At 59.0% G+C, this 20,130-nt stretch overlaps 5 protein-coding genes across 5 annotated transcripts; 2 read left to right on the top strand and 3 right to left on the bottom strand.

Annotated features, from left to right (window-relative positions):
* Positions 1 to 1,495: 1,495 nt before the first annotated feature.
* Positions 1,496 to 5,224, top strand: PSEUBRA_002252 (T-complex 11; the record flags this gene model as incomplete). Its single annotated transcript, XM_016435438.2, has 1 exon — positions 1,496 to 5,224. The coding sequence occupies one exon, from the start codon at positions 1,496 to 1,498 to the stop codon at positions 5,222 to 5,224; it is 3,729 nt and encodes a 1,242-aa protein (XP_016293156.2).
* Positions 5,225 to 5,531: 307 nt separating this feature from the next.
* On the bottom strand, positions 5,532 to 7,919 carry PSEUBRA_002251 (uncharacterized protein; the record flags this gene model as incomplete). The annotated part of the gene is made up of 1 exon (XM_016435417.1): positions 5,532 to 7,919. The coding sequence occupies one exon, from the start codon at positions 7,917 to 7,919 to the stop codon at positions 5,532 to 5,534; it is 2,388 nt and encodes a 795-aa protein (XP_016293155.1).
* Positions 7,920 to 8,424: 505 nt separating this feature from the next.
* On the bottom strand, positions 8,425 to 10,815 carry PSEUBRA_002250 (Aspartic peptidase; the record flags this gene model as incomplete). The annotated part of the gene is made up of 1 exon (XM_016435424.2): positions 8,425 to 10,815. One exon carries the CDS (start codon positions 10,813 to 10,815, stop codon positions 8,425 to 8,427), a length of 2,391 nt encoding a protein of 796 aa, XP_016293154.2.
* A 3,019-nt stretch (positions 10,816 to 13,834) lies between these two features.
* PSEUBRA_002249 (Small GTPase superfamily) lies at positions 13,835 to 14,809 on the top strand (the record flags this gene model as incomplete). Its single annotated transcript, XM_016435435.1, has 2 exons — positions 13,835 to 13,915; positions 14,306 to 14,809. 2 exons carry the CDS (start codon positions 13,835 to 13,837, stop codon positions 14,807 to 14,809), a joined length of 585 nt encoding a protein of 194 aa, XP_016293153.1.
* A 459-nt stretch (positions 14,810 to 15,268) lies between these two features.
* On the bottom strand, positions 15,269 to 16,438 carry PSEUBRA_002248 (uncharacterized protein; the record flags this gene model as incomplete). Its single annotated transcript, XM_016435423.1, has 3 exons — positions 15,269 to 15,890; positions 15,977 to 16,077; positions 16,202 to 16,438. 3 exons carry the CDS (start codon positions 16,436 to 16,438, stop codon positions 15,269 to 15,271), a joined length of 960 nt encoding a protein of 319 aa, XP_016293152.1.
* Positions 16,439 to 20,130: the final 3,692 nt, after the last annotated feature.

Raw genomic sequence — 20,130 nt, 5'->3', positions numbered from 1 at the left:
CCTTACGCCGCCGCGTGTGAGAACGGCGTAGGCGAGGCAGGGCCAGGGCATCGACGACTCGAGTCGGGGCCCTTTGTGTGGTTTGGCCTCCCACCCTGAGTTCGGCTCGCCTCGACTCGCCCTTTTCGCCTGTTTGTGTGTCTCAGATGATGGCCATCAGGCCGCTCCGGGTTGAGCTGCAAGAGGTGTGTCCGACGTTTGGAACCCCGCTCTGCGCGAGTGTATGAGCTGGGCGTTGTTCTCCCACACAGAGCGGGAAACCAACAGCGCGTCAGAGAGACAGAGACAGAGGGACACTCAGCAAGACCAAATAGGATAGGCGGCATTGTCGGTGACGGTGAGCCCCTTTTCATGCGATCCTTTGACAAATGGGCTCGCTTGGCAACGAGGGCTTGATGGTGCTCGCTCGCGCGCTCGCTCGCTACGATCGTAGAACCCTCGTCTAAGCAAGGCAACGACGCCGCCATCGTCGCGCTTCGACAATGCTGCTGCTGCTGTTGGTGATGCTGTGGGCTCTCGCTTCCATCTCGGTCCAGGACAACAAAAAAGGCTAATCATGATGCCTCGCTCGGTGCCATTGTGTCGCTTGCTCGGGTCGGCGCAGTGCCCTTCAAGTCTGTTCAAACTGGACCGAAGCGAAACAAAACGAAAACGAACCGTATGATGTAGGTCCTGTGTGTGTGGGTCTGTCTGCCTCTTCTCGCTCATGACCGGCCTTCAAAGTGTCGCTGTGCATGCTGCGCCCCGCTCGCGCTCCCTGCGAGTGCTGTGTGCCCCCTCCTCGGTGCTGCCCCTCGTCCCCTGGCCTGCTTCCGCACTCCGTCTGTCCGCCCGTCTGTTCCACCCTCGCTGACGGCACCTTTTCAAACTCAGAGCCCAGACCCACACGCCCTTGCCTGTCCCGGAGCGCCAAGTGAGCGTCGATCCCTCACGCTGAAGAATAGCCGCAAGCTCAACTCAGTGTGGCACACTCTCCCCCCGGCCGCTCGTCACCGCTTGGTCCTCTGCAGCGCCATCTGACTCTCCTCCTCCTCGCCACCTTCCTCCACCATCTCTCGCTCTTCTGCATACACCTACACATCATCCTCGGCATCTCCTATCGCCCTAGACCATCTCCAGCCGTAGCATCTCGGCACCTGCGGTCGTGTTTTTGATCGACCCAGCATCATCACCACCCTCGCGAAAGCACTTTCGCCTTACATCTCAACGCACCGCGCTCACGCAGCAGACATCGGCATCAGCATCAGGTTAGACTGCGTCTGTCAGCGTTCCAGCAGCATCTCGCAGTAATCACATCGTCGTGTAGACAACGAGAGCGGCATCTTAGCAACCCATCGGCTCCATCGCAACCTGAGCCCCACCCTGTCTATGGGCTCTTGCGTTCCACAGTAATCACGCAGAGGCGATCCGCATTGGCTGCCCTAGAGCCTCACGCCGATTCCTCACCTCGCCTCTCCTCGTCACTCTCTACGTGTCACCCCAGCATTGACTCATTATGGACGCTTCAGCCGACGATCCTCGCAGGTATAGCATCCGTCGTTCGCCATCTATCGGCTCGTCCGCTGCCCCTGTGACTTCAGGACCGCGGGCTGGGAAGCGCAAGCTCTCCACCACAGCCTTCGGATCCTCGTCGAGCATGGGTTCCCACGTCCCTTCGTCACCCGCCCCGATACCATCGGAGCTTCCGACAGAAGGCATTCAGAGCGCATCGCAGGTGGCCAGCACCTCCCGATCCACCATCGACAGCCCCGACGCCGGCTCAGACAAGCCACTCAGCAGCACTAATGCCCAGCCGGCTCAGTTCCCAGACTGGCAAGAGCAACGACGCTGCCATTCCATCCTCGCCGACTACGACTTTTTGCCGCCATCAGAGGATCGCCGCGATCCTCGTAGCTCCAACACTTGCCTGGTGATGCCGGTCTCTTCTCAGCAGCCCCAGGTCATGGTCGCCGGCGTAGTCCACGGCCTGCACGCCAACGTTGCCAGCGCCGCTCTGCAGGGCGACGCCGACACTTCCATGGTCGATGGCCCGGCATCACTGAGGGAGAGGCAAGCGACGGAGCCTCATCTCGTACAGTTGCAGAGCTCACTCTCGCAAACCAGCACTTCGGTGCCACAGAGTCCCCAACGAGGTGTTTCTCCTTCTCCCTCCCTCTCTGACTTTGACTACCAGGCACAGCAGTCCCATGTCCCGCAACGCTACTCGACACGCATTCGACAGCCGCGACCCAGCAGCGCCGATCAGAGTACCGTTGACAGTTTGGACAAGTCAACGCCCGACGTGCTGGCAGCCTCGGTGCAGCAGACGACCCCTTACTCGACGACGGCAGAATCTTCCGACAGCGCAGTCGGTTCGCTGTCGAGCCTTTCCTCCAGAGCAGCCTCACATCACTTGACAGAGGCCCAGCGGCAAGAGCCTCCTTCGCCGTCGATAGCCGAGCATGGGCCCGTTGCATCTAGAAGCTTCCACCTTCAGGCCGTACCTCCAGCTAAGCGCAGGCGTTTCGACGACGTCTCCCCCTCGAGTCTGCACCACAGCCGCCATGAGCTGCAGACAATCGACGAAACACGACGAAGCAGCGACGCTGGCATTGTCTTCCAGCAGACACAAGGTTACGCTCGCCTGGCCACTTCCGAGCTTCCGCATACCCTCGATGCCAGAGGTACTCTGCATATGGCGTCGTCCAAGGCAGAGGTTGTGAACACTCCGTCTCGAGTAGAGTCAAGTATCGCTGCCACCTCGGGTGCGGGCCCCGTTGCCCCAGCGTCTGACCTTCGAACTCACGCAGCCAAGGATCTTCCGGCGTCGAAGATGGGCCCGCTCGCTGGACACGACACACCCAGCAGTCATCGTGGTACCCACAAGGATAAGGCGCCCGCGGTCCCATCCATGGCCCTACCTCGCAAGCAGCACGTCGCCTTTCCGCGCAGGATGCCTCGCCTTGTCCGTGCCCAAAGTGTACCGAACTTGCGTGCCAAGGCGACGCTGGACATCACCGCTCCTTCGCATCATCGTCTCATCCTGCCCAGCCACTGGGCCGGCTATGTCTCTTCGCACGCGCGACAAGGTCGCGAGGCAGTCGATGGATCCTCGAAGGCGTCCCATTCGAGATCCTCAAAGGGGTTCCCGTTCAACGTCACACACTATCCTGTCGGCTCCAGCAGCTCGCGCTCTCGATCGACCTTTACGCCCACCTTGCATCCTCCCATCACCCGCCACACGCTGCGCGAACTGGACCTCTTCGAGATCCTCAAGAACCCTCAGCTTCGTCACGACGTCGTCTTCGACCCGAACGTCCAGTTCCGACCCAACTTTGACGGCGAGCGCGGACGGCGCAAGCGCGAGGCGGGCGAGAGGTATTGGACTGCGGTGGTGCGAGAGATCGAGACCGGTTGCACCTGCACTGCCTTCTCCCACGGCCAGCTCTTGCCCTGCACCTGCAAGGCGAAGGATCGCTTGCGCAAGATCGAGGCCAAAGGATCCCGAGTGTCTTCCTTGCAGCAGTCACACATCCCCTCGCGCATCCCTCTGTTGGTCCAGGAGCTTCGCACTATCTGTCTGTCCATCCTGCCGTCCAACTATCCCGCCGACACGGCCATTGCCGAGGTCGACGAAGCGGCATCGGCCTCTTCGACCGAAGAGCAAAAGACGGACCAACCCGTCGCCTCGGACGAAGCCAGCTCCTCGATGAAGAAGAAAGTGGCCGTCTCCACAGCCTCTGGTTCATCTTGGGCAACGACGCATCACCAGCTCATCGCTCAGACGCTAGATCCTCACCTGATCTCTCAAGAGTTGCAGCACGGCGTTCTTGATGTTCCTGCCCTCATCACCTTCATGGGATCCATCCTCAAGCTTCACTGTGCCCCCATGCGCGACGAAGCGATCGAGAGGATGGTAGAGGTGGTCTGCGTCGATCGCAACATCGGCAAGGGTCTGCGCCTCTGCTTCGAGATCCTCGAGCTCATGAAGCTCGACATTGCCAACCACCAGCTCCGATCCGCTCGCCCCTTCCTGGTCGAGACGGCGGTCGACTTCGAGATCCGTTGGTTCAAGGAGCAGATCGAGCAAGGCAAGATGTCGCTCGATCGCACCAACGCCTGGATGCAGCAGGCGCTCATTGCTTCGCGTCCGAGCGGCGACATTTCACGCAGCGAGGCTGTGATCAAGGCGTTCAACCACGGCATGCTTCAGCTCATCTTTGAAGTGCCAGGATCGCTCCCTTTGGTGTCGCCCGTAGCGACGCCCCTCGGCTCGCCCTCGTCGTCGTCACTGAACAACACGTTCGCCTCTCACTATCCTGAGACGTTCCAATTCGACGCCTACCGCATGATGACATTCCACAACGATGTCTCGGATCTGACGATTGTCTACATGCTCGTTCTGCTCTTCCGACAGCTCTGCAGTACACCGCTAGACAACCGCGGAGCTCTGCCAGCCTCTACGGGCAGTCTGGTTCAGAAGCAGCTCAAGACGATCAAGGGCGAGATCTGGTGTCTGGTCAACGACGCCAACTTGTGCCTGTCAAGCCCGGGCACTGCACCGACGACGCCGCCGGCTGCCAGTGCCACCAGCCGCGCTGCCGGTATGGACGGAAAGCTCTTCCTCGGCAGCGGTGGCGGGTTTGTCAAGCTCGATCACCCGCGTTGGCGCCGCGCGATGCAGAACGTGCTCCTCCAGGTCGCAGCGCGCGCTGCAGCGGTGCAGACGGCCGCCCGCGCCGGTTCTTCGGACCCAAGCACCGTCAAGACGGCCGCTCCGTCGGCGGCCACGCAGAAGGTGCTCAACTCGTGGATGGACACCAACCTGCGCAGCGGCTCGGCGCTGCACAAAATCTGCCAGAACCGTCTCCGCGACGTTGTCCTGGGCATGCTCGGCGACAAGGTTCGCGCCGGGTTGCAGTCCCCCTCGTCCACCGCTCTGCCGACCACCACTGCAGACAGCGAGGCTGACCGTCTCACCCAGAAGCGAGCCTCGCCCGTCGACACCCAGGACGAGTCAACGCCCTCGAAGAAGCCCAAGAGCGACGTGCCAGTTGCCGCCGAGGCCGTCGCCTCGCCCTGGGACGCAGCCATGTCGCGCGCCGGCCTCGAGCCATTCGCAGCCGAAATCCGCTTGCTGTCGGAACGCATCGCGAAAGTGGCCACCTTCCACCTGCGTGTCTTCCGCAACCTGTACGAAGGGATCCAGTCGGGCCGCCACAAATGTGTCGGCGGCACCCAGTGATCTCCTTCCTCTTAACGTCTTTCACGTTTGATCTGTGTGCATCCTCTCATTCTTTCTTTTTAATTGCATGCTCCTCTTCAGTATCATCTTGTCCGTGGATAGCAGTGCTCAAAGTGAACGTGCGAGTATTTTGTCCGTGTCAAAGCAGTGACAGCGATCAGCAAGCCCGTTCGGGCACTCCTCGCTGGTCACCGAGCACTTCAGCATGCAAGTTCACGCGGCTGCTTTTCGATCGTCGCTCGCAACTCACAGTGCGACTCAGACATCTCGACATCCACACTGAGCCTTTCCGCACTTGGATTGCTGTCTAAGGAATGTACAACCGGCTGAAGGCGGCGACGGGCGTCCTGCAAGTGGGGCACAGATGTGCGGCGTCCTCTCTCCCGCGGCCGCCAGCGCCGCGCCTCGCGGGCGGTCGCGATGCAAGGTGCTCCCGACAGTCCATGCAGAGACACAAACAGCGACAGGGCCAGCAGATGACGTTGCGCTCCTCGGTGCAGCACACCACGCACAGGCGGCGCGCGTCGTCGACGGTTCCAGTGGTGGTGGAGGTGGGGCGACGCGCGATGAGCGACTGCGCGAGATGGGTGTCTGCTGGATGGAGGAGGGATTTGTAGGCGCTGCGTGTGAGTGGTTGCAGGGATGGCCGCGTGAGATGAGCCAGCAGGAGGCGGTTGAATGGTTCGGTGCCGGAATGAAGCGTGAGTTGCGTTGAGGTGGAGTCGCTCGGCGGCGAGGTGAGTTCTTCGAGCAGTCCCGAGACCTCGTCGGGCTCGAGCGGGAGGGTTTCCACCTCGTCAGAGTCCGATCCGTCGTCGTCCGAGTCGTATGGGACCTGCTGCTGTGCCACGTCGATGTCGTAATCGACGTCGTCCTCGTCGCTGTCGTCGTTGACCGTCTGCTGTGCCACGGCGATGTTCGCGCCCGCATCGTTGAAGCGCGCCGGTTGAGGCACGGGTATTACATCCCTCCCTTGAGCCCCTGAATCCCACCTGTCCGATTCCTCGATCCCCTCGTCGCTCCCAAAGAACCTTGTCAGCCCTAGCAACGATCGCATCGAGGTACCCTCGACTCTCGCCTCCGCTTGCTCTGCCGACCGTCCTTGCTGCTGCTGCACCCTCCATCTCTCTCGCTGCTGTTGCTGTCGCTGTGCTTCTTCCGCTTGCCTCTCCCTTCTCCTCGCCTCTCCATTGCTACCGTGCCACACAAGCCTCACGATCCGCAACGCCCGGTACACCCACTGCGGCACACTCGGATCGGGTAGCCCCACGACGCTGAACATTTTGCGCACCGTCATGACCGTCACGCTCCTCGCCACCAACATCGTCACCACAGCAAAGTGCACCAATGCTCGTATCCTTGCGAGTCCAGCATGACCAAACGTCGACGAACTGCCGTGTGTTGGCTCGATACGGACGTGCTTGATCTCGCGGCTCAGCCCGCCAGCCTTCTCTTCACCCGCAGCCGAGTGATGTGTCTGTGTCGGGTCCACCACGCCAATCTTCCCGCTCTGACTGAGCTCGATGTAGGGCGCATCCCAGGCGACGAGCGGTTCCATCTCGCGCTCGAGGCCCGTCAGTCGCGTCGACTCCATGCAGGCCGTGCCGAGCTTGAAGAGCGCCAACGACCAGTCTTCGTCCATAGATGGCAGGTTGGAGCGCGAAAAGAGCAGACGGTTTGCCTCCACCCGGCCTTCGAGCAGCAGCATCGTCAGCGCATGCAGGGTGACGGTGAGTGCGACGACCAGCACAAGCGCAATCTCGGGCGTCCGGCTGAGCGCTTCCAAGAACGGATAGCGACCCGTGCTCGCCGCCAGCGCATAGTGAAGCAGAGAAGCGAGCCCGAAGACGCTCGATATCACCAAGCGCGGAGCCATCACAGGTCGTCGACACCGCGATACTGCAATGCTGAGAATCTGGAGCATCTGCAACAGGATGCACAGGTAGACGTGGTCGTTGGCCGGTGCATCGGGCGAAAAGGAGTGAAAGTGGAGAAGGAAGGCGAAGCCGACGAGGTTGAATGCGGGGGGTTCGTCACGATCGGCGTCGAGGTTGCGGACGATGGAGTCGCTGATGATGGCAACGCAGGTGGAGGTGAAGGCGGCCCAGAGGGCGGTTGCGTCTCGAGCGCGGAGGATGGCGTCCCTACTGCTCGAGCCGAAGCGATCTGAAGCCCAGCCAGACATGGACGTGTTGGCCAACCAGGCATTCCGCCATGCTGCCGTCGTGATCGCTCGCAGGAGGACGTTGATCGGATTGGATTCAGATAGGAAGGCGTCCGCGACCACAGTGGTGAGGATGAGCACCGACCGAGCTAGCAATACCAGACACGGCAATCGTAGGGCCACTCTCTGAAGCTGCGACAGCCGTGCAGACGCACCACCCCTCGGCCGGCATATGTGCTGTACGCGGTTGTTGACGATCGCAACGATCACAAGCGCAATGGTGTATCGGCTTGCGACAAAGCTCCACGGGCTGTCGGAGAAGCTGTCCCACACGTCGAGGTGCTCCAGCGAATCGTCCGCGTTGAAGCCCGAGCTGCTCATCCCCCCATTCGATTCGCTAAAGCTGGTGAGTGCAGAAGAGTCGTCCAGGGGCGGAAATACAAAGTCGTAGGCGAACCGTAATGGGGCACCTGCAGTGCCCGTGAGCCAGTCCGTGGCTTGATGTACGGCGTCCGAGATGAGGCGCGGCATGATGGCCCCAACGCGCTTCGGGCCCGCCTCTGTGCTGCCCGCGGATGAAGTGCGAGCGGGTGGGTCTGTGTTCGCGGGTGAGCGTGGGTGGGTACGAAGCTTGCACATGCTTTCACGATCATGCATGCATCTGCCGGCTTGGGCACCGATTTCCGAGCTCGCCGACGTGGAGGTGCAGGACAGTTTCTCACTCTAACACGTCGGCGGATTTTCTTGCATAGCAAAGCTCACGTTCGTCATGGTTGCAAGCAAGGTCTTGGTCTGCAGACTGACGGCGAAAGACACTCTCGACCTCGAATGCCTTCACACCGATCAGCGAGGGTACGTCTCCAGAGCAAAACAAGATGGGTATTTCGACGAGACAATGACAGTGAATAAGACAGGCTTTTGAGAGTGCGAGAGATGTGCGTGGCAAGAATACGAAAATGTGAGCAGGAGCGGGGTGGAAGTGTCCATGGGTAAAAGTTAACAATGCTGTCCGAGGAGAGAGAGGGAGAAAGACATTTCAACGCAGCTCGTCGTTCTGCAGCAGAGGTGCTGCCGACGAGGGTCGCGTGCTATCGCGATTTTGGTAATGAGAGCTGAAGCCGGATTCGGAGGGCGGCATGTCGTGCGTCGCTTGGGTGTACTGGACGCTCTGCTCGTCCAGCTCGTGGTTCGATGCTGACTGCTCCTGGCTTTTAGCGGCAGACGCTTCGAGGAACGCCTTGCGCTCTTCCGGTGTGAGAGAGGCGAGGTAGGCGTTCTTGACTTGACGAGCGTCGACGTAGCCCGTGGAGGAGACGTCCCAGCTCAACAGGCCTGCGGCGTGGAGGTTCTGCGGGTTGATGGCCGGGGTCTCCTCGCCCCACTGCGGGTCAGCGCCGCGGCCAACGTCGTCGTCGTGCAGCTCATCGTCAAAGACACCGTGGATGTGGTGCACCTGACGCGCCTTGGCGCGCTGCGCGGGCGAAAGAACGACCTGGCTGCTGCTGTCGTCATCCTTGCCAAGCAGCTCCATGGGCACGTTGACACCGTCGATCTTGACGCCGCTGTACGGGTTGCTCTGCTTCTTGGCGTGACCGTTGCTGCTGCCAGAGCCAGGGCCGGCAAATCCACTGCCGCGCGACTTTTCGCCTTGTGCAAGCAGCGCAGCGCGAGCAGCTGCAATGCGACGACGCCTCCTGCGCAGACGCCAGAGCGCAACACCGAATAGAACACCAATGACAGCAATGGCAGAAACACAGCCAATGACAACCTTGATACCCTCCGAGAGACCCTTGCTGTTGCCGGACCCGGAGTTGTGGCCGCCGTGCAGGCCCGACTGACCGAGCGTCTGCTTCTTCACTCGCACTGCGGTGAACTGCTGCGTCGCAGTGGTCATGTTGACGAGCGGACGCAGACCGACTGAGGCCTGGCATGGGCTGCTGGTGGTCATGTTGGCGGCCAGTGCTGCAGTGGCGTTGAGTCCGCCGTCGCACGAAAAGACAGTGTAGGCGCTTCGCATGAAGGCGGGCGAGAGCACAAAGTCGGCTGGCAGGAAGCTGGCGTTGAGGTTGGCGCCATTGGATGCACTCGAGAGCGAACGAAGTGCCTGGAACGAGCCAAGGCACACGGAGCCGTCGCCAGAGGGGCCGTTGCCCGAACCGGTGGTGAGACTGGCATCGAGCGGGTGAATGGGGATGCGAATGCCGCCGAGTCCGAGGGTAATGTTGAGCTGAAGGTCGCAGGGTACGTAGTAGCCGCCATCGGAAGCGGGACCGATGCCCCAAGCACCATACATCGCATCGAGGGTGCTTTCGGGACCCAGGTTGACGCTGGCGCCCGAGTCGAAGACGGCGATGGGATTGGAGCCGGATATCACGCTCGACATGCCGATAGGGATGGGCTCCGAAATACCGTGCTGCATGAGGACTGAGATCTCGGTGAGAGGAACACGCCAGTGTCGTACTACCCCGTCTGCGTCGCCGATGGCGCTGGTGAAGTTGATGTTGGGGTCGGTGCTGCCCGCGTAGGCAGGGTCGTGGTTGCCAACGGTCAAGACGCTGTCGCCAGAGCCACCGTCCTCCTCGAGACGCTGCAGACCGATGCCCATGAACCTACGGCCAGGACGAGCATTGTACCAGAATCCAGCGAGGACGGCACCGGTCTCGGGTGGACGGACGTTGACGTTGAGATAGGCGGTGTTACTCGTGGCGTTGAGGTCGGCCTGGATCAGACTATTGGCAGGAGGGCCGACTCCGATGATACCCGAGAAGTTGCCCGAATCCATATCCTCATTGGAGACCTGGTTGCACGAGCCAAATGCCTGCGAATTGATGGTGAGTCGGGTTGTGGATGGGTCGCCAAAGAGCATGGATGCGGTCTTGACTTGGCCTTCCGCAGATCCGAGAAGATAGCTGATGTTGAATGGGGTATCTTGGTCGACGACCGAGTCGGAACGGTCGTTGAATTTGGTGACGGACAGGCCTTGGTGACCGCGGCAAGAATCGTCATCGCAGTCCTGATTCGCGAGCCAGAGATCACCGCTGCCAGTGTCGAGTTGGGCGTTGAGCTGCTGATTTGCGATGGTGAGCGGGACATTGTAGGTGAGCTGGCCATTGGCGAATCCTCGCCCTAGCACGATGCGTGTGCTGTTGAGCGAGCCTGCGGCGGGTGAGCCCATGCCACTATTGGGGATGCCGCTTCCGCTGGAGCCGGACGAGCCCGTTGATGATGGAGATGCCGAGGTGGAAGATGAAGAGGAGGAGGACGCCGTGCTGGCGGATGCCGAGGACGAGGGCGAGGAAGAAGAGGCTGATGTCGATGACGAAGACGATGATGAAGAAGCTTGACGCGGGTAGAGCATGCGGTCGTCATATGCATCTGCTGCTGGCGAGCGCACTCGCAGCGAGCTGGATGTGCCGGTGATTCTCATCGTGATGAAAAGTAGCAGCAGCTTATGACGGCCACAGCGTATGCGAAAAGGTTGGCGGTGTCACAAGGCAGCGACAAGGGTGGTCATGCAAAATCGTGAATGAGTTGGTGGGAGCTGAACCTCGCGAAGGGTGTGATGTCGTTGCGATGCAAAACTGAGCCAAGTCGAACGCTATCGCAAGTGATCCCGAACGAAATCCGTGTGTGCGTACAAGGCAGGGTATATGTCAACAAGACGCTGATCGGACGAGAAGCGGATCCTCCAGGATGAGCAGGCGGAAGTCGCGATGACGCGACGCTGGAGCAGGTCCGGTGCTGACAAAGACGGGCTGGTGGAATGTGACGAAGAAGGGGCGCTGGCGGGTAAAGCGCGAGCGATGCTGTCAGCTCGGAAGGGATCGCGATGATGGAAGGGAGTTGGCGATGATGGTACGGTTGAGGAGGTAGACACGGTGTGGTGGGGTGGCAGTACGCCAAGGGTTGAGCGGAGCTCCAGAAAAAACTACAGCAGACAGCCGTCTCTGGCTCACAAACACGTCTCGAGATTTACGAACACAGTCCAAGTGCCCGGCGGATTTCCGTTGGACACGATCAACTCAAGACAACAGGCAGGGCCGAATGGTTGCTTTCGTTATGGAATGCATTCGTGCAACTTGGTCGCTTCTGTATCGGATCGTGATCTCGAATGCATATGCTTTCCTGTCGTCAAACTGAGGAACCAGGAGCACTTTGTGGTTGGATCACAGCGCACGAACAGTGTCAACGGGGAGCGAACGAGAGATGGAGCCTGGCACCCACTTTGTGACATGGTACACGGCATTGACAGGAGGAGGCTGCAGCGTGGTACGTTCCCACTTCAGGAACACCACTCAGCCCACGCCTGCTCTGTCATGCAAGAGAAGAGACTCCCGTGACCACAGAGTTGAAGCGCCACACACCGATCGCGACCATCGATGAGAGCTTAAAACACGGAGTGAGGGGGGAGAGAGCATCGGAAATTCCACGGCAGCTCAGCACGGCTATCGGCAGCAATTGCGTTTGGATTAAATTCTCGGCAGGCAGGCTGCGCGCCTTGGCTGAGGAAAGGTCGAAATTCAGGGTTGATCGCCAGGGTCATCTCAGCGGCACACAGCATCCGACTTGCCGCGCAGTTCCGTTGTGCTCCTCTTGGACTGACTGCTGCTCACCTGCTTTCTACTTCAGTATTGTGAAAGCGCTCACTCAAGTGGATCCCCAGCATGCGAAACGGCTGAGAGGTGATGGAGAGGATGCAAGCCGGCTTTGGGGCCTTTGGTCGCTGTATGAACGGCGAAAGCATGCGTTCAAAAAAGCTGGGAACGAAAAAGGCAGGCGGAAAAGCAGCGATTAATTGAGGTACAAAAAAAAGAAGCACCTCGAGCTCCAGCCGACACAGGGGCGCACAGAAGCGATCAAGGGAGGTCTCTACTACTGTATTGCCAAGACCAAGACGAGGCCATATTCGACTCAAAAGTGTCCTGGTGCGCTGATCAGCGAAGGCACCAAGACACGAGCATTTCGGCCAGGCCGAGCCAACGTGCCAAGACAGCTTTGCGGACTGTGAAAATCAGCGTCTGAGCATCTGTCTCGCACGTTCCGATCGCAGGATCGGGATGCTTCCGACACAAAGGAGTATATATCGGCGACTGCCGACCAAGCTCTCTGACAAGGTATCGCTTCGTCCCGGCGTTCAATCTGACAAGCAGCCATGGCAGCCTCGGTCACATCCGACAATGATGCGTGATCCCGCCGAGCTGTGAAAGGGTGGGCGGAAGAGTGGGTTCAGAGAGATGCACAGCCAGCCGCTCGGTTGACGATTTTGAATCGCGGCTGCCCTCGCTTTCAACTGCCTGCCGCCGCCTTGAACCTATTTGCTCGCAAAGCTCGACAGCCTCGACGTCAGAAGCGCAATGCTGTCACCGCATCAGGGCCGCTGTCCGGATACGAGACAGGTGCACACAAGGCACGAACAGCAGCGTACCAGCTGGCTGTCGCTACCATCGTCTGTCTAGGAGGCGTGACCGTGCCTGAATGCTTCACAGAGAAAGATCAAGCCGTGGCGCGCGCTTGTGTGTCATTTTCAGGCAGTCGTCTGGCCTGCTTTGACCTGAACAGCCTACTGCTCAGTCTCGCTTCTGCATCCCTTTTGGCAGCAAAGGCGTCAATCGACACCGCGGGAAGCGGTTGCCTGGCAGGGTCCTGACACCCTTTTTGCCGTTTCAAATCGAGCCTGCTCATTTCAAACCATTCAAAACTCCATCGATGATCCTAATACAAAATCCACCGAGCTGCCTCGACCCCTTTCTAGACTGCATTTGCAATTCGAAAGGGGTTGAATTCACTTTGACGTGCCCTGTGCTCTCCGCGAGAGAGGGTGAGGCTGACCAGCTCGCGCGAGGGACAGGTTCGACTGAATTCTCTTTGACCGCAATCAGCTCACCGAGCAGCGCGGCACAGCTCAGCAAAAATCACAAAGCACACCGCAACACCAAAAAGAGCACGCACACGAACCAAAAACCACAGCACAGCACAGCAGCACGAACGCAGCGCAGCAGCCAGCCAGCTCAACTCGTGTGGGTTCTCAGTCTCCACAAACCGTCATCCTTATCCTTGTCATCCTCCTGATCATCATCAACCATCTCTCTCGATCACAGATCGCACGCGTCGCATCGTATTTTCTGCCTCGTACGCTTTCCTCGCTGCGGCTTCAACTACACTCGACAGTCTGGACACAGCGCACCTTCGACTTCCCTATCTCGTCGCTCGATCGCAGCTCGCCCGTCCTCGCCCTTGACGACCATCTCGCATCCAGACAACCACCTGTTCGATCTCCTACCTGATCGAACTCGTCTGCTTTGCGCGCATAGCATCTTCGACGAAGCTAGGAGCTACGACCGCACAGCTTCTTGATTTAGTATTACTGCCTCGCACCACCTGGCATCTCCATCGACGACCCTTGGACGCTTCTGCCCGCATATCCGATACCCATCACATCTTGAATCATGTCTGAACTCCGCCGAAAGCTCGTTATCGTAGGAGATGGTGCTTGTGGTAAGACGTGTCTCCTTATCGTCTTCTCCAAGGTAAGTTGTTTCTCGAGCTGCACTTCGTGCTGCACACGTCCAGGCCTCGCGGGCCTGATCGTCGAGGTCGAGCAAAGACATGCAGACGTCCACCAAACCGGCTGGATCAGTCGTCGTATAGGAGTCAGCGTGCAGGGCATCTGATGTAGCATCACCGGACCGCGAACGAGCTCTGCGACGTAGTATCCAATGGTCGTCTTGCGATCCTGGACCACCAGGACGCTCCGGATGCGTACTGGGCCCGCTGGCTTGGACGATGGCGCGCGCCAGCTCTGCCTCTTTATGGTCACACCATGAACAGCTGTCACTGACCCGCACTTTGCTTTTCTTATCACCGACACGCTCTGCACTCGCCCGTGTACCTCTCGAACCTGCATCGCACCCATGTAGGGCACCTTCCCCGAAGTCTACGTGCCCACCGTCTTCGAGAACTACGTTGCCGACGTCGAGGTGGATGGTCGCCATGTAGAGCTTGCGCTTTGGGATACCGCAGGTCAGGAGGACTACGACCGACTGCGCCCCCTTTCGTACCCGGACTCGCACGTCATCCTCATCTGCTTCGCCGTCGACTCGCCCGACTCGCTGGACAACGTGCAGGAAAAGTGGATCTCGGAAGTGCTGCATTTCTGCCAGAACCTGCCCATCATCCTCGTCGGCTGCAAGAAGGATCTGCGACACGACCCCAAGATTGTCGACGAGCTGCGAAAGACGAGCCAGCGCCCCGTTTCTGCCGAGGAGGGTATGGCGGTTGCCCAGAAGATCGGCGCCGTCCGTTACCTCGAGTGCTCGGCCAAGACCGGCGAGGGTGTTCGCGAGGTGTTTGAGCACGCTACCCGTGCGGCGCTCGTTCAAAGGAGCCGTGGTTCCAAGAGGAAAGGGTGCACTGTCCTCTAAGGATGTGCGCTCTCAGATCAAAGATGGCGCTCTCGGAGTAAGCTTGGCTGAGTGTGCGAGCTATACACGGTGCCCGCGCTCACCGAACGCCCTTCAATAGCTGACATCTTCGCTCATGGCCCCTAAGCCTCGATCACGGAAGGTTGAGCAGGAAATTGTCGCGCGCTCGCGCGGTCACACTTCCTGGTCCACACCGTGCCCCCTCGTCCATACCTGCCGCTTCTGCTCACTCGTCCCTCTACCTTTCCACCCTGTGTTGCTCTCGCTGGCTGTGTTTCATAACCCCACATCGATTTCAATGATACGTATGCTACCATGCTCGGTCCGACTGTGTCACGCTGGGAACACGAAGTCGACACGGCGACAACTCGAATGCCGCAAAGTTTGCGATTATGCTGGACGGATGAGATGAATGTACGAACCTTCGGCCAAGTCTATGAATCTATGTGCGCACCTTTATCAGCGAACGATGAGGGCGAGGGCCAACGTTGCTGCTACGAACCACATCGCCCTTCCCGCCGCATTCTCCCTGCTCATCGCGCCGGATGCCGACTGGCTCGTGGCGTTCCTCGGCTCCTCCAGCTGGGTCACGGTCAACAGTGCCACCCGTCCGTCCTGCACCGGTTGGCCCGGCAACGCGATCTGCGGATGATTGATCCCCTCGCTCGTCGCATTCAACAGCACTCCCGCCTCTATCCACTCCACCTCGGTCTTCCAAACGAAACCCTGGTAGCTCGTCGTCGCATTCCTCGTTGCGTTACCCACGATGTAGTCTCGACCACGATTGTAGCCATCCGTTTGAATCATGTGCCCCAGCGCGGCGCTCTCCTCCATGGACGCAGCGATGAAGATGGCACCGGAGAAGGCGGAGGTGCCGTTCTGAAGGAACCACCGGAAGTGATTGTCCCCTTCAATGGATTCTTTGCACGTGCCAAAGGTGGGGTCCCCGTAGTTCCAACGGAGAACCCCGTTGCCCCCGTCGTAGTTGCCTTGTTCGCGAATGCCATAGCCATCACCGAGGTTGGCGTACTGGTTGGAGCCGTTGACGTTGCCCAGACAGGAGACGCCGAAGTTGATCGAGCTGCGAAGACGGGAGAGGGAGGAAGTAGAGTGGGTCAGCAAAGTTGGTGAGGAAGAGGAGGATGCAGGGAGAGAGGAGATTCTCACGTGGCATAGCGCAAGAAGCCTTCAGGACACAGCACCTCGGCGGACGAGTTGGACGAGATGATGGCGTTGATGGGTTCGCCGGGCGAGCCATCCAGCCAGATCTGTGCGTTCCAGAATCCGATGCACGAATATGAAAGAAGATGGAGTCAGTCGTCGATGCAATCGAAATGAAGGGATGAGCTCTCGAAAAGTGCGGCAAGATGAACTCTGGTAGTGGAAACTCACAGTGAGCATGCTTCCGTTAGTGCCGTTGTTCGGGTTCCAGTAGCCAGCTTGCGGCAACGGGTTCATTCGTGATGTGTTGTATCGCTGGACGCATTCGCGAAAGATGTTGCTGCCGTCGACGTTGCTGAATTCGCTACGGGACTGCAGCGGGAGTGAGGACAGGGAGGCTGGCGAGGCTACTGCCTGGGGAAGCAGTAGCGAGCAGAGCGCTGCGAGGAGGGAGAGCTGCAGCATCATGGTGGGCTCGCTGGGTGCGCTCGCCGGCGATGCGTGTGAAGGCAAGAAGATGGTCGTGGTGGGAGCTGAGGCAAGGTCGACTGCTGTCAGATGGAGTGAACGAAAGCTTCGGGCGCTGCCGTTGAAGTTATCGCTCCTTCCGCTGGTGAAGTTGGGGCCCCGTCGGCGTTGCCGATGCGTGCGTATACGAGATGAAGCGAGCTTTCGGGTGGCGCCAAGCCAGTCCTGAGCGATCGGATGTTGCGAGTGGGTACAGGCAAGGGCGAAGTCAGCCGTTTGGCGTACTTCTACGAGCTCTAAGGATGAAAGCCGAATCGATAGCGGAAAAACCGGGCTGCTCGTGGTACTGAAGGCACGAGTCTAAGTTCGAGATGCTGGTCCGAAGGCGAGCGTGCGGGCGACTAGTGCTCTTCGCAACAGTGCTGTCCGAGGTGTCTGAGACGTGGTAGTAGCGTTAGGCGTTCAAGAGGTGATGGCGCCGAAGTCGACACAGGCGGCTCTAACGTTTGCCAAGAAGAAGCATCTCCGTAGCCAGTCACAATGTGCTGACTTGCACAGTATCACACACTCGAACCCTTTGCCGAACGCAATCTTGCATGTCCAAATTGCCGCGCTGTGACTGACAAAAATTTCCGTGGATGCCGAGACTTTTTTTTTTGGCAGCGGCAGCACTGCATGTCGGCTGCCCTCATGGTCTTGGCCATGCGGTCGTCAGCTTAGCACGTCAGGGGATATGCACGTCTGACCGGCGATACTGGTCTCTCTCTCTCTGTCTCCTACAGGTGTCTCTGCTCAAAGCATTGCTCGACAAGATGGTCGACTCGGACGTACCTGGCTGGAAGGAAAAAGTCGCCGCTGACATTGCCGGAAGAATCGCTCCGTCCAGCATGCGCCGTGAGATCATAGCCGACCTTAGACGCGCTTTACGATTAAGAGGCCTCATTAAAACGGCGGCGTAACAGCTCACGCCAGAAATTAGAGCCGGCAGCTTGGAACGTCTCGAAGAACGCTTCCTCTCTTACGATCACACGGACGCTGATGAGCAAAGAGGCAAGATCGGTGATGATCCGCACCACCTCGAAGCAGCTTCTTCATAGCCTGTGCACTCTCTGCAGCACGGGTCGGTGGCCGGTCAACTCGGCCTTTGCTCGGGTTGGAGGCGGGCAATGCCGAAAGCGTACCATGTTCTTTGGCCTGATTGAATTGTGGAACTCGCAGACCGATCGCCGCCCTTGTCCGCACTGGTACCAGAGTTGGCGTCTTGAGCACCGCGCATTGTCGAGCCTGGACCTATCAGAAGGCTCAGGTGCGAGATCGGCCCACTAAACAGCTCTGATCAGCCCAGAGCCGATCCTCCTCCATGCATGCCCATTGAACACTCTACGTGTGGCTCGTTGTCCCGTGTTGGTGTGGGAAGGGCAAATCGAGGTCCAACACGGCGGAGTTTGGGTGAACGCCTGGCGACGGCAGCAAAGCCTAGACTCTCAAGAGCCAATTTGCGGCGCTCGCAGAGGTGCACTGAATCGGAAATAGGCTTGCCTGCCTGCGACGGTGCACCGGCACGCGGCATCGCGCAGAAGCTCCAGACTCCGCTCTGCCTAATGCCGTCGAGCTGGAAAGACAGCAAAGCTTTGTTGCAGCAGATCAGGGTTGACCGAGACACGTCCAATCGCCCCTTTAAACCCCAGGGACAACGGGCAACAAAAATCGGAGCAGCTGCCAGACACTCAGATGGACAAGAGCTCATCGGCGAACGTCGCGTAGAAAGAAGACGTGCCATCGAATGGCATTGCGAGCTGGCAGGGAGTTGGCCAATTCGGGAGCGTCGACGTGCGATTGACGGTACACACAAACAAAGCTTGATAGGCGATGTTGCCCTTGGTGTGAATCCGACTCGAGCCTTTTCAACCCGGAGCTGCATGCCGCAAGCGAGGTTGTTAGAGGCTGTCAAAGCGGATCCGGGCCTGGAAACGCGTCTTTCTCCGCGCTGGTTATTGTGAGTGGCCAGCTGTGCATGTGATGATGCGACTCAAAGAGTCGTCGAGTCCCGACTGGCGCCACCTGGCGGATGTAGGACAATGCAACTGCTCAAGTGTGAGCCTGAGTCACGCTCAAGGCAGAGCTGACCGCTGTACGCGCTGCGAGGAAAGATGAGCCTAACGATCTCACCGCAATCTCGGGCTCACTTCTACGGCCAGTCACCTGCAATTGCGAACGATTTTACCATAAGAAAGCGCAAGCAATGCCTTTCGAAGGCGAAATTGTAGTCTCTGGGCCAAAGAGCTGTCCCCACACTTGGCTGCTCAACACTTCATCTTGCTCACCCAAAGTCCTCAGGAGTGCCCTCGCCGTTCATGACATGGAACCGAGTCCAGACTCAAGTTGGGCTTAGGTCGGCTGCAGACTCAGGCCCGTCAGCTGGGCATACGACGGGGCAATCGCGCTCCGCTCCATTGTGCGTGTGAGCGGGTCTGTTCGTGTCCAGACTTGTGTTTGAAAGTGGTCGGTCACGAAAGGCTAGGCGTGGTGATGCATCGGCTCTTCGATTCGCTTGCCAGCTGCCATCCCAATCGACGAGCCTGTCGCTGATTTCGAAAATCGTCTTTTTTGGCCCTTTTTTTTTGCGATTTTCCCGGCTCTGCTCGGGGTCCGAAGGCGCGTGTCACGGTCCAGACAGAGAAAAACAGGCAAGCTGACCCTTCGTTACGGCATGTCAAAGGCCCAGTCGGGCAAAGACCCCAGAAAGGGTGGAAAAGGGTTCTTCTCTTGACTTACTGATCCCGGTCGACAGCGATTCGGAAGCCCGGAAAGCTGGCGGGATTTCCCGCAGGAAGTCCTCTCGCTTCTGTCTCGAAAGTGGGACCGAAGCCCGGATGTGCTTGTGCCTCGATCTGGCTTTCACTTCTGTTCAGTGCTCGACTTCCCGTGCCTATTGTCCCTTGTCATCGGCGTTGAACATGAATAGACCCAAGACCAAGGAACCGGCTAGCTTGGCTTTGCCCCACCCGCGCTGCTGCTGCTGCTGCTGCTGCTGCCTTTCAGTTGGCGCAACGCATCCTCATTGCCAACTCTTCTTTGTTCTTCATCTTTGTTCCGATCTGGTCATGCTGCCTTTTGTCTGTGCTTGACCCGTACGGTTCGACGTCCATGTGATAATGTCAAAGGTACGGTGGCTGCTTGAGCTTAGGCTTGAGCTTGACTGGTGCCTGTCGGATAGACGGGCTCTGCCTGCTTGTGATTTTACCGGTGCTTTTCTGTTTGGAATGAAATTTGGCCTTTCCAGATGCGATTTTAGGTGATTGAATGAGTGTGTGACTGGCTGACTGGCTGACTGACTGACTGACTGACTGTGTTTGTCAGTCGAATTTGCATCTCCGCACAGTCGAGATCCAGAGAGTGGATTCGTGCCCATCGCGTCTCCCTTGGTCGCGCTGTCCCGGACGGGCCGTCTACTCTGTCGGTCTGTCGGTCTGTCAGTTTCGCCTTGGCTGCTCCTCTTTGGCTGGCCTTTGGTTTTGCTTTTGCCTGAGCGGCGCGGCCTTGGCCGTCCGCCTGCCCGCCTGTCCGCCTGTCTGTGGCTCGCTGCGGGCCTTTGCTGCTCCGATCCTGCTGCTCGGATTCCGCTTTGGCTCTGTCTCTGTCAAATCCAGGCCTTTGCTTGCCTGACCTGCTCTTTTGACTGGCCGACTGAC

The sequence above is a fragment of the Kalmanozyma brasiliensis genome (genome assembly GCF_000497045.1).
Source record: "Kalmanozyma brasiliensis GHG001 unplaced genomic scaffold PSEUBRA_SCAF18, whole genome shotgun sequence".
Classification (NCBI taxonomy): domain Eukaryota; kingdom Fungi; phylum Basidiomycota; class Ustilaginomycetes; order Ustilaginales; genus Kalmanozyma; species Kalmanozyma brasiliensis.
Note: the sequence above shows the minus strand (reverse complement) of the source record. Positions and strands in the feature narration are given on the sequence as shown.